Genomic DNA, 13,264 nt, shown 5'->3' with positions numbered 1-13,264 from the left:
TTAAGCAAATCTAGCACGAAGGTCTAGCTTTTCTCACCTCCAGAATGACAACGAGAAATGCTCTATATTTGACGCTGTATAACCCATTCATTTCATTTCAGTTCAGTTCAATCGCTCAGTCGTGTCCGACTCTTAGCGACCCCACGGACCACAGCACCCCAGGCCTCCCTGTCCATCACCAACTCCCGGAGTTTACCCAAACCCATTATATTAGAGATTAAAACAATGGCATTTCTTTTAAAGACGGGGAGAATGCAAAACTTTTTGTGTTATTTTGAATGCGGTGAGAGATGTCTGAATCTTATGTGAATTCATAACCTTAGGGTCACCTGGCCTTGAACCTTACTTAAAGAAACGTATCGGCTTCCTACATAAAACAGCGACACAACACTTCAACTCTGGGATGAAGGGAGAGCCCCACGTCCGGTAAAAAAGTAGGGATAATCTAGCTGCCCTCCCCAAGCGGAGAGTCTCCATCTGGGCCACCCTCGGAGAAGCGTAGAATTCTAATACGGAGGGACGACAGGTATTCTCGGCTCAGTATCCCCGAACCCACAGCTGCAGAAACTTAGCCATCCACCCTGTGTTAGTCAGGAGCTGGAAGTACTCAGGTGACCACGGCCCACAGTAAAAGGCGGAGAGAAACTTCCAGCGGGAAAGATAAAAGTGTACAGACGCTACGCGCGGAGAAACAGGAAAACAGAAGCAGCGAGAAGGAAGAGCAGTCAGGAACACCGCCACTTTTCACTTCTCGTCGCCACCTCGAATTTTCTCATCTGAATACCTGCACCAGCCCCGCTCTCCGGTAGCTGCTCCAAGAGGGCCAAGCCACCGCCCACTCTTGTGGTGAGAGCCGCCCGCCTCCATGACTCACCAGCTCTCCGTGCTGCTACTTGGCCGCCGCGGAAACGGCTGGTCCAAGGCCCAGTCTTTGGGCTTCCACTCCTGGCAAGCCACTGCGTTCGCTCCCCGCGCCGGACTGCGGTTGTGGTCAATAAGAGAAGCACTACCGCCGTCCCGGCTTCCGTAGGCAGACGGTTCGGCGGCCCCGGATGTTGATAGCCACCTGCCCCGGAAACGGTGGCGGGAAGCCCAAGGGGGCGGGGGCGGCGTTGCCGGGCTCTCCGGAAGGAGACGTGGCGGCGGTTGGGCCCCGGGCTGCCTGGACGCTTGGTAGTCCCGCCGCCGCCTCCTCCTCCTCCCCCTCCTCTCCTCTGTGGGCCGAGGAGGCTGTGGCGGCGGCTGGAGAACTGGCGGCGGAGGATGGAGGAAGGAGGCGGCGGCGCGCGGAGTCTGGTCCCAGGCGGGCCGGTGTTATTGGTCCTCTGCGGTCTCCTGGAGGCGTCCGGAGGTGGCCGAGCGCTACCCCAGCTCAGCGATGACATACCTTTCCGAGTCAACTGGCCCGGCACCGAGTTCTCTCTGGTCAGTGCCCTTGCGAACCCGGTAGCCATCTCTCTTCTTCCTGGCACTTAAGAGTTCGGCCCCTTCTCTCGGGATTCTACGCTTTTTTCCCCTAGAACCTCCTCTGCAGGTGCATGCTTCATTCCTAGTCCAAAGCTTCATTAACCCCGCGTTCGTTCATTCATACAGCAAGTGCTTATCAAACACGTTCTGTGGATGTGCCTCCATGCGTACACATTCAGGATCCAGCGGTCACCTGTTCTCCCTTCTAAAGAAATCTGTCTCTCCAGTTTACCAGCACTCCCCTCCGGTGGAAGCAGCTTTTCTAGAACCACGTCAGGCGCATCTGTTTTCTCTCTGGCAAGTCACCTGCAGCTCTTCCTCCAACAGCAACCTTGTCTCCTTCAAGGAGTATTACGCACACCCTTCCTACACAATCAGTTGTACTGTGGATATGAGCTCCCTCTCATACTCGTTTTCCCTCTCGTATATGCACAGTATACATATACCGCACAGCTCTTTTACCTTCCAAGTTGTCTCTGAGAAAGGGCTGTTTGGCCAGTGAGATGTTAACGACACTATGCAGAATGTCCTTTACAGTTTTGATGTATTATAACCATTACTTAAGACTCCAGAACATGAGATTTTATGGTCAGTTTTCCTACACTGAAAAACGTATTTATAACCTCGAAGTAATGAATATTTGCAGTCCTTCCTTTGGGAAGTGGACTTCCGAGAAGTCTTCCTATCCATTGTCGGCCAATAAAAAATAGGCTCTTGTGATACTTACCGTATGGTAATTAATTCATTTATTTAAAATGGAAATCAGGGAAAATGTAACAGCCCACCTGCCCCTGAAAAGTTTTTTTGTTTTTTAATTCTTATTCCAATTATCAGCAGTCGTTCTGCTTGGAAGACTATTTTAGTATATTGTTCTGTTACTGTATCACTAAAACATGAATATGTGATACTGTCAGGTCAGCACAGAATGTCCCAGGATAAGGGATGTCATTTCCACAACCGAGATTTCTATTTGCTGTTGTTGGTTTTAGCTAATATTTCACACCTGGTTTGTTTCTCCTTTCTATTTTCAGTTCTTCCATTCTGATAGTTCAGTGGTTCTTAAATTTAAGTAGATATTTCTCTGGGAAGCCAATTTGTCTTTGCATTAATGCCAGGAGATATTTTAAATTAATTTTTATTGAAGTATAGTTGATTTACAACGTTGCGTTAGTTTCTGCTGTACAACAAACTCAATCAGTTAACACATATATGCTATATACACATACATATATCCACTCTTTTTTAGATTCTGTTCCACTATAGGTCATTACAGAGCATTACGGAGAGTTCCCAGTTCTATACAGTAGGTTTCTTATTCAGAAAATACTAATATATTAAAATATTTATATAAAAGTTTGTTATAAGTCATCTACAACTTGAGAGATGAGAATATTTTAGCCCAACCTCTGTGATTATTTCTGAAGAACACACTAGGCATGAACTTGGCAGATGTTTAAAGATGTTTAAAGAATGTGGTCATTAAAATTTTTTACTCTACATCAGTGTGTTTTTTTTTTTTTAATTAAAAAAGGCATGCTAATATGTGGCCCTAAAAATTTACTGACCTATATGCAGATGACTAAAACTAGCCTTTTTAGAAGTTATTACCAAACCATTCCATTTTCTTTCTGGCACTGTTGTTTGCTGGCTGCAAAAGGTTATGGAAAAGGATCTCAATGTATGGTGGACCAACCTTTCCTATATCTTAACAATTTTATTTTGAAATTTTGTTTTTAATTATTTTTATTTGACAATAAAGCATAATCTAAGATGAGCTTGCTTGAAAATTTGGGAAGAATTTTTTTCCTTTTTTTTAAGTTTGAGTTATTTTGGGGAAAACCTAGAGACATTTTCCTATTCCTTAGCAAAAGGCCTATGGCCCTCCCGCAAAAATAAGCCTCAAGAACCATTATCATTGATCTGATTTTTTTTACTATTTTCTTAATCTCAAGGCTTCACTTCCCTACTTTGTGTAATTGAAACTACAACCCTCCACACCTGGCACTGTCATTTTGTTTTATAGGCCAGTTGGATGGACATTTGTGTGTAACTAAGCAGCTGAATGAACTAGGATAAAGATCCTTTATCTCTCTACCACCTGAAATTGAGAGGGACTGGATTAAAAGATCTCAGGTTTTTTCAATCTTTAAAACTCTTCTGTGCTTTATATTCTCTTGCCATTCAGATATATCAAAATGATACATCATCTTTCAAATTTACTTAGAAAAATTATCAAATGCCAAAAATACATACACTTTTTAATGTTTCCAATAATTAATGATTATGATATTCTTTCTTTACTGGTTTTTAGCAGTCAGTTTTGGTTTCCTTCTGAAACATCATCTCTGTGTCTTTAAAATGTTCAATTATTCATTACTTCACACAGAATTCGTGAACATCTCCAAAGGAAAACCACAAAATAAGTCTAATTTTCTTTCAACTTCTTTTGCTAATACAGAAATGTATTCCCATTTGAAAACAAATGCTACATTTGGGGGAAATGGTGACCATCTCCGTGGTTTGAATCATGTCCTATATGTTAACAAGTTGTGCCATTGAGTTTATTTTACAGATTCTCCAGGATAGCTTTCTTTCTCATCCTCTGCCTTAATTCCTCCAGACTTGTGTCAAGCATTAGAAATTTCACCCTTGCCAAGATACTTTTCAAGTTCCTTAATCTTGAAGACTACACCCCTCGTTGATTAGTCTCATTATATTAAAATCTGATTTTTATCATATCGCTAATATTGCCTCTTACACTGGAAATACTTTAAGGTGTCAAGTTATATAAAACTAGTTTTTTTAAACACTGTCTGTGATTATGTGCATTCAGAATTCATTTTTTTAAGTAAAAACCTATTTTACAAAATCAAAAGGAAGCATTTTAGTTGATCAGAAATTTTTTTAAGTTAAAAAAATCACAAAAAGTTAACTTTTCTCCTCTAATTTCCATTATTAAAAAGTTGGATAAAATTTGTTAAAAATGTTTGTGATCCCAATAAATGATACACTATTTCAGCAAAGAGTTTTCAGATAGAAGAAATGTTATTTGGTCTGTTCTATTGAAGAGGAAAGTAGCCTTTCCTATGGAGAAGGCAGTGGCAACCCACTCCAGTACTCTTGCCTGGAGAATCCCAGGGACAGAGGAGCCTGATGGGTTGCCGTCTATGGGGTCACACAGAGTCGGACATGACTGACGCCACTTAGCAGCAGCAGCAGCAGCCTTTCCTAAACTAATGAAAAACAAATCTTTGCAGCAACAACAAATCTTCAAATAAGAATAGGGATGGTTTCTATTTCTGTTACCTTTAACCTAAACCTTAAAAACAAGGAATAAATTTCATCATATAGGCATAAAATGCAAGATTATAGTTTTAATTACAAAGAAAGAATTGTCTGTCTTTGCTGTGGTTCCAAACAAGCAGTTTCTTTTTCCATTGTTAGTTAGCACTGTTCTGAACGTTTTAGTAAATGAGTCAGTATTGCTATTTAATCCGGTTCTGAACATTAGATTGCAGGTACTTCACAAATAGAGAGGAATGCATTTAAGTCATATGCTACTGTCCAGCTTCACTGCCGCACAGGAATGATTTGACAAAACCTCAAGCCATCCATTGCTAGCTAAATGAATGTGAGTCATTCTTTGCACAACTCACCATCATATATTCTGACCATATCTGAAAAATACCAAAAGATACGAATGTTATGTCTTAACAGCAGTTTGTTGGCTAAACTGAATAAATGTTTTCTAAGTATCCCTTTATCATAAATTTGGCTTTGCAACTGTCACTTTCAAATCTCTTTGATTCCTGTCTTCACTTATAATGTTATTTTAAATAAGGATCCTTGGTTATAGTCCAGGACACGACTGAAGCAACTTAACATGCAAGCACACACTGTATAGTAATCTAAGAAAATGTTAACCAAATTGATTCAAATATGTTAAAACCAAATTGATTCAAATATGTTCAAACAGTTTAGAGCACACAGAATATGGAACCAGTCTGCTAGGTTTCTTCTCTGGGCTGTGCTGTTTACTGTGTTACCTTGGACAAATTATTTAAGCCCTGGGCTTCAGTTTCCTTTTCAGTGAAATGGGTACAATGCTTGTTTTGAGCATTGATGAGATAATAATGTAAATGGCTCAAATGATACTGTCATATAGCTAATACAGTCAGTATTTACTGCTGTTTTTTGTTTTGCTTTATTATCTTGGGAAAACATCGCCCTGATTTCTATTTGTGTTTAAGGTTTCAAGTACTTGAAGTTTCAAGTACTACTGGTTTTATTATAGTTAAGGATTGTTTTGTTAAATTGAGGAAAGAGTAGAGGCCTGTAATAAGGGTGGTTCTTTCATTACTAGGGATTGCCAAATAGTTTAGTGATTTTATCTGCTGTCAGAAGAGAAAAGAGGGAGCTGAATTGCCACAGAATACTGCTCATACACTTTGAAAACTTCTGCCTTGGTGGTGGTGGTTTAGTCGCTAAGTCGTGTCCGACTCTGGCGACCCCGTGGACTGTAGCCCACCAGGCTCCTCTGTCCGTGGAATTCTCCAGGCAAGAATACTGGAGTGGGTTGCCATTTCCTTCTCCATCTGCCTTAGTAATTAGTGACATATTTTCTGTCACAAAGCAGAGATTTATTTTTTGTAAAATAATAACCAGTTATAGTAATTGAAATGTTCATTTGAATTGTGTTGGTTCTTTTTGATTTGTGAATTTGGTTTTATACTGTAGAACACTTTAATGATAGTCTTGTTGCTATATACCATGAGTCAGCAAATTACACCTTTAGGCTGGCCCACTCCAAACTTGATTTCTATAAGGTTTTTTGGCTTGTTTTTTTCTCAGAATACATCCATGCTTATTCATTTACCTAATAATACCTGTCTACTTACTTCCTACAATGGCATATCTGAATAGCTGCGATAGAGACCATATGACCCACAAAGCCTAAAATATTTACTATCTGGCCCTTTACAGGAAAAATTTGCTGACCCTTATACATACTAAAAAAGTTAAATTAGCACAGAAGATTCATAGTAATTTATCCATATGTTACCCAACTATGAAAATTACTGCACTATCTTAGGTTCAGATGTCCCATCAAAAAGAATTGAGAGTACGTTTGTAAGGTGCTGTAGGCTCTCATGTATAGGTGGTAATAAGTATTCAGTGATGGTGTATCCGTTAACATTCACTGCCTCTAAATGCTTTTTAATCCATATTATAACTTCAGTCTGTTGCATTACTACTTATTTTTCTTTTCCTTTATACTCCAAACTATATTTTTGTTCCTTCTTTTTCTGTTACATTGTAACACCAAGGAAAAGTCTGTTGTCTTCATTTTATCATTAAAAAATATGTAGACTTTTTTTCCTGTCTTTGGAAGTAAATATGTTTGAAAATCCTCTGTTGAAATGATAAATTATAGTTTAGTTTAATCAGATAAAATAATGTACATTTTTTGTTCTATTTCTAGCCTACAACTGGAGTTTTGTATAAAGAAGATAATTATGTCATCATGACAACTACACATAAAGAAAAATATAAATGCATTCTTCCCCTAGTGGCAAGTGGGGATGAGGTAAGTTTTTGTAAATACATTGATAATTCCTGTTACCAAACATTTATTTAAAACATTGCAACTGCATACTTTAAAATAAAATTGGGTGACAGGTTTCTCAGTAATGCTGTCTTACCATAAAAATAGTAATCACATTATTCCTGAATTCTTAGATTATGTATATGTGACTTTTTATAAAGAACTGCTAGTAAATAAATCTGTAGGTACCTTGTACTTTCTCATTACCTTAGCTCTTGCCCATTTCTTCCTCCTAAAATGCGCTAACTGCCTCTTATCCATCCTTTAAGGCAATGACTTCTTTCAAGATGAAACAGAGGCAGCATGGTAAAATGGAAAGGACACCAGCCTAGGAGCCAGGAGGCTGAGGTATAGGCTATAGTTAGCTGTGGAACCTTGAACAAATTTGAAACTCAATTCCTCCACTCAATAAATTTTTTGAGCTAATTATAGAATATTTTCACAATCTCTAAAATGGCAGTATTAAACTCAGTGAGTGCTTTCTTAAGAAGTTTTGTTCAGATTTAAGATCTGTGAAAGACAGCTATCTATTTCATTTTATTTTAAACCTTAAGACACAAATATACATAATTATACACATATTTATGGCATTCAAGTCTGAAATGTAAAATTAGAAAACTGAGAAGTATCTTAAAACTTTCCAGTGTATTATGTAAGATTCAACTATCCGAGGCTTTTATAGCTAGAAATTCTCAAGTAGGTGTATAAGAATTGTTCAGGAAACTGATACTCAGAAACTGTTTTCTAAGAGAAGGAAGAACTGAAGATTTTTCTATGGCTCTGTGTTTTACACTTCAGTTCTTCTTTTTTAATTGGAGTATAGTTGGTTTACAGTGTGTTAGTTTCAGGTATGTAGCAAAGTGAATCAGTTATACATCACATGTATACATTCTTCTATAGAGTCTTTTCCCATGTAGTCCATTACAGAGTATTGAGTAGAGTTCTCTGTGCTATACAGTAGGTCCTTACTATTAACAGTTATCTATTTTATATATAATAGTTTGTATATGTCAATTTTGATCCCCCAGTTTAGCTCTCTCCCCCACCTTTCCCCCTGGTAGCCATAAGTTTGTTTTCTATATCTGTGACTCTCTTTTTGCTAAATAAGTTCATTTGTACCATTTTTTTAGATTCCACATGCAAGCAATACCATATGATAGTTATCTTTCTCTGTGTGACTTCACTCAATATAGAAATCTCTAGGTCCATCCATGTTGCTGCATATATTTCAGTTCTTTTGAAAGAAATGGCATACCATAGGATCTTATTAAATCTTTTGACTTTTTCCCCTTTTATTTCCAAGCATTTGTGATATGACCAATGAGTTAATAGCTAAACAGCAGAGTTGAAGAAAATTCCCAAATAATGATATTAAACTCTTAATTCTTTCATAGGAAGAAGAAAAGGATTATAAAGGCCCGAATCCAAGAGAGCTGTTGGAGCCCCTATTTAAACAAAGCAGTTGCTCCTACAGAGTATGTATTTTATGTTCACTTGATAATTAGAAAATAAATTTCCAGCAGCCAGTAAACCCTTGAAAATGTAAATTCCTGCATAGTATTGTATATGCGGCAAACACCCAGTAATATCACTTATCAAATATATCACTTACCAAACTGAATGTTTAAAAAGAAAGTTTCCTTATATACAATTTTAATAAAAAGTGCTCATTATTATCTTTGAGGCTGTGTAGAAAATGGTCCCTTGGCTGGATGTTTATTACAGACCCCAGGTGTAGACCTATTTGCTTCACAGAATTTTTACATTTATCTAATTAGTGAAAACAGTGAATAGGCTTCAGAAATTTTTTATTTTCTGAGGCATAGTAATAACTTTCATTTAATGAAAGTTTATTCTAAATCTTGGGAGAAATCTACTCGGTTGCTTAAAATATCAAAAAGTAATTCAGTTGAGTTATGTGGCTTTTGTATACATCCATCTCCCTTAGATTGAGTCTTACTGGACTTATGAAGTATGTCATGGAAAACACATTCGGCAGTACCATGAAGAGAAAGAAAGTGGTCAGGTATTTTTTCTTCAAACTATGAAATATGGAACATTATAAAATGAAAACTGTAATAATGAGATTTTTTAAAATTTGTGTTCTTTAAAAATGTATTTGCAAAATACTTACTACATCATTATTTTTTTTAATATAGAAAGTAAATATTCACGAGTACTACCTTGGAAATATGTTGGCTAAGAACCTTCTATCCGAAAAAGGTTTGTTTCTACAGAGTGATTTAGTAATAATGTTAGTATTTGGTTTAAAGTATATATTCAAATTGGAATTTAAAAGATCTTGTGGGAAGGACTTCTCTGATGGTCTAGAGGTTACAGACTCCATGCTTCCAGTGCAGGGGGCACAGGTTCAATCCCTGGTCAGGAAACTTGAGATATCACATGCCACATGGTGCAGCCAGTCGATTAAGAAAAAAAGATCTTGTTGGAATGAATTGTAAAACACTTACATAAATTTCTAAACAATACCTTAGAAAACTTTTTCAAAGAGATCTTTTCATTATTTTTTGCTTTAACAAACATTGTTGCTCTTTTTCTACGTATTAATAAATTTTTAAGTCTGGTGAGATATACATGTCATTGTTATATTTATATAGTGTTAGCTTTTGCTTGGTTTAAACAAAGTCTTTATATATGGAAGTAGACATGTAGATATATCCTTCAAATTATGAAATGTTTTTATTAATCTATTATTCAAATTAGCCAACTCTTTTAAGAGTAAACCTTTCACTGAGATAAAAACATTTTAGAAAAAAACTTGTGACCAGTTTTTATGCCTCAAGTAGACTATTTCCTAGATAAAGATAAAATAATTAAATGACTATTCTTTCAAAAGAAACCATTTCAAGAAAATTAGCTTAAACTGGTAAGATAAAAATTATGTGTATGCTTTGAGTCTTCTTTAGAAAGAAGTTTAAGGTTACAAATTGAAAACTTAGTCATTTTATGTCTTGTATATAAGTCACCACTCATTATTTATACTTACTTTTGTATTAATCCACAGAACAAGAAGCAGAAGAAGAGGAAAAATCAAAAGAGGCAAGTGATAATTGGTGATGTTTTACTCTGAACAGCTAAACACAAATTTATGTAACTTAATTGACAGAATATAGCCAGGTGTTCTTTAACTGTCTATCAAATACCTCAAAGGATTTGGTCAAAGAAAATTTGCAATCTGTTAGGTTTTTCTGCAAAAGTTATCCTATATTGTTCTTATTTACTTTTAAGATCATACAAAAATAAATGAATTTATCAAAGATGTGTCTGGGAAAGTTTCTGTAATAGCATTATATCACTTCTGTGCTTAGCGGTGGTTCTTCCCCTCTATTTAACATTGCAAACAATTACAATAGGAGCTTTTACATTTTTTTTTCTTTTGTTTAAACCCTGTCTCTTGTGGGTAAAACAGATAAACTATATATGTAAATAACAAGCTACAAGACTGCAAGCTTCTTAAAAGCAGGGACTGTCTTTTATCTCTTTACTCTGCAGTGCAAAGTAGAATGCTAGATATAATATAGGCCTTTCATGAATGTTTATTGAATCTGAATGCATAATTGATGACTGAAAAGTAGGATTGTTTAAAAAACAACAATTCCTTAGGGTGACTAATTACAATTTTAAGTGCCCTTGTGGTTTAAGGAATGACTTCTGAATCCTTAAAATTTCCATAAAGTTAAATAACTTACTGTTGGAGAATATTCCTACAAATGTTTTCATATCGTAATGATACTTCTATTAGAAGTAAAGTAAAATGGCAAAAAGTCTTACAAATTACTTAAAAGGGGTACCTGTAATTTAAAAAGGTGGCTTTGGAGAAATTGATTAGCTCTGCATAGACACACATAGCATTGCTATTTTAAAAGGTTTTAATTTTACAGACCACCTTTGAGATAAAATATTTATCTCAAAATATTTTGGCTCTGGAGGATAGCAAGATGGAATTCAAAGTGTGAAATGATAAAGGAAGAGGAAGAAAAGGGTAAGGGAAGAAAACTCACATTTTTGAGCCCCAGTAGAGTAATGCTCAATTCATAGCCTTTGGTTATGTATTATTATTCTGGTTTTACAAATGACAAGAACTGAAATTGGGTCAAAGTCATAAGGCTGGTGAATTCAGAGCTGAGATTTGAACCCAGGATTTTCTAATTCCAGACATTAGCATGAAAACAACATACAAGAAACCTCAAAATATTTTTCTCTAGAATCTTTTATTTATTGCCTGTTTTAGATATAGCACTGACAGGGTACCAAAGTGATACAAGATAAGCTCCCTGCCTCCAAAGAGCTTGCTTGGAGATATTATTAACAACATCTTTTTAAAGCCCGTCCATGTAATTTTTCTTGTGTTTGTTGATAAAAGTGTGGGAGCTAACTCCTTAGTAATCCTTGTCTTCTGAGATGATCTCCTTTATTCTCCCATTCTGTAAAAATGTCTTCATTTGTCTTTTGTTGGTCTTGAATAGATTTACTTAAGAGTTTATATGCTGAGAAGGGTGTCTGTTAATAACAGGAAAGAAGAATAACCAGATTGATGAATCAGTGTAATATTTAGATTTTTGTTTTAGAAGATAGTATTAACTGTGTAGCCCCACTTGTTGACAAATCAAACTTCAGACTTATACTAGAATCTAAATTCTAACACAGGCATCCACCGAGGGTTTAGTGAAGAAAGCTTTGACCAGCCCAGTATAGGAAGTTTCTGTATTTTATCCTCGTCTCTTTCTTTATAACTATTGATAATTCATATTAATTATGTCTTTGTAATCCTTTATATAAATGTACAACTTAATTTTAGCACCAAGTAAAAATTTCCTTTTATGCTGTATTAAATTAGCTCTGAAAATATGTATATATTCAAGTAAGAATATGAACCAAAAGAGCATTAGGAGAGCTTATAGAAAATACAGAAGTGTTACCATTATATTAAATAAATGTTAGTTTATAAATAAAATGTAGTGTTCTTCCTTTCAGAATAAGTGCTTTTCCCATCCTCACCCCACCTCTATTTCTAATGAAAAGTCTGTCTTATACTCTTTTTTTAAGATTCCCACTAAAAATATCGAAGGTCAGATGACACCCTACTATCCAGTGGGAATGGGAAATGGTACACCTTGTAGTTTGAAACAGAACCGGCCCAGATCAAGTACTGTGATGTACATATGTCATCCTGAATCTAAGCATGAAATTCTTTCAGTAGCTGAAGTTACAACTTGTGAATATGAAGTTGTCATTTTGACACCACTCTTGTGCAATCATCCTAAATATAGGTAGGATGTGGATTTAATATTTTAAACATGAAATGCACACGATTTAAAATGTTGTATGCTTAGCTTTAACACTTTGTTCTCACTGAACAGATTCAGAGCATCTCCTGTGAATGACATATTTTGCCAGTCACTACCAGGATCGCCGTTTAAACCCCTCACCCTGAGACAGTTGGAACAACAGGAAGAAATACTAAGGGTGCCTTTTAGGAGAAACAAAGAGGTGTGAGAATTATCTAACAGTATTTTCTCAGTGCTTCCATTTCCAAAAATCATAACATATTAATATTTTAATGATTTCTATGGTACGGTAATAGTAATTTATTTTCCTGACTCAAAATTGTCAATTCCAATTCTTTTGATTTTAATTTTCCTTATTCTAGTACTTCCCAGAAACTGTTTTAGCATTTTCTTACACTCATGATTCCATAATATTTTAAAGTTTGGCATCCTGTTCATTTCAGTTAAATTTTTCAGCTAGTTAACTGAACTTCCCAGCTAAGCCTCTTGAAAAAATAGACTACAGCCCATCTCCTAATACTTTATTTATTCTTCAACTCATTGCTATTTATTATCAAACCATCATTCTGTCATTCTCCTTAAATGGTTCTTACTAAGATCAACAACTGTCTTTGGTTCTAAATTTGCTAGACATGTGCATAACTTGATCTTAGCTGAACATTTGAAGCTTGAACTTTTTCTCTTTTCTTTGCTTCAGGTCATTATCTTACTGGTTCTCTTCTCCTGTGTACTAGCTCTTTCTCTAATTCCTGCTTCTTAAAATGTTACAGTTCCCTTGGTTCTGTTCACAGGTCCTTTCTCTCCTTTTTGTACATTGTCTCCTTAAGTAAGCTCATCCACGACCATTCTTTCAACTCACATTTTCATGCCTGTGTATTATAAA

General features: G+C 36.1%; 2 protein-coding genes across 4 annotated transcripts in view; one reads left to right on the top strand and one right to left on the bottom strand.

The window, feature by feature from the left end:
• The window catches only part of ASB3 (ankyrin repeat and SOCS box containing 3), a 107,006-nt gene extending 105,912 nt beyond the window's left edge, over positions 1–1,094 (bottom strand). Inside the window, exon 1 of one of the 3 annotated variants that reach the window (XM_069583339.1) lies at positions 875–1,094. Coding sequence is in view for 1 of the 3 variants with exons in the window: in XM_069583338.1 (XP_069439439.1) it covers positions 785–867 (83 nt within the window). In the remaining 2 variants the exon portion in view is untranslated. Of the gene's footprint in view, positions 1–784 lie in introns of all 3 variants that reach the window. The other 2 variants (XM_069583340.1, XM_069583338.1) reach the window with 2 other exon arrangements.
• Positions 401–13,264, top strand: part of ERLEC1 (endoplasmic reticulum lectin 1) — a 24,378-nt gene continuing 11,514 nt past the window's right edge. Inside the window, exons 1-8 of the mRNA XM_069583344.1 lie at positions 401–1,425; positions 6,950–7,054; positions 8,467–8,547; positions 9,021–9,098; positions 9,232–9,295; positions 10,098–10,132; positions 12,140–12,363; positions 12,454–12,583. Coding sequence (XP_069439445.1) covers positions 1,264–1,425; positions 6,950–7,054; positions 8,467–8,547; positions 9,021–9,098; positions 9,232–9,295; positions 10,098–10,132; positions 12,140–12,363; positions 12,454–12,583 — 879 coding nt within the window. The 5' untranslated portion in view covers positions 401–1,263. The remainder of the gene's footprint in view (positions 1,426–6,949; positions 7,055–8,466; positions 8,548–9,020; positions 9,099–9,231; positions 9,296–10,097; positions 10,133–12,139; positions 12,364–12,453; positions 12,584–13,264) is intronic.

This window comes from Ovis canadensis, chromosome 3 (assembly GCF_042477335.2).
Source record: "Ovis canadensis isolate MfBH-ARS-UI-01 breed Bighorn chromosome 3, ARS-UI_OviCan_v2, whole genome shotgun sequence".
Lineage (NCBI taxonomy): Eukaryota > Metazoa > Chordata > Mammalia > Artiodactyla > Bovidae > Ovis > Ovis canadensis.
Note: the sequence above shows the minus strand (reverse complement) of the source record. Positions and strands in the feature narration are given on the sequence as shown.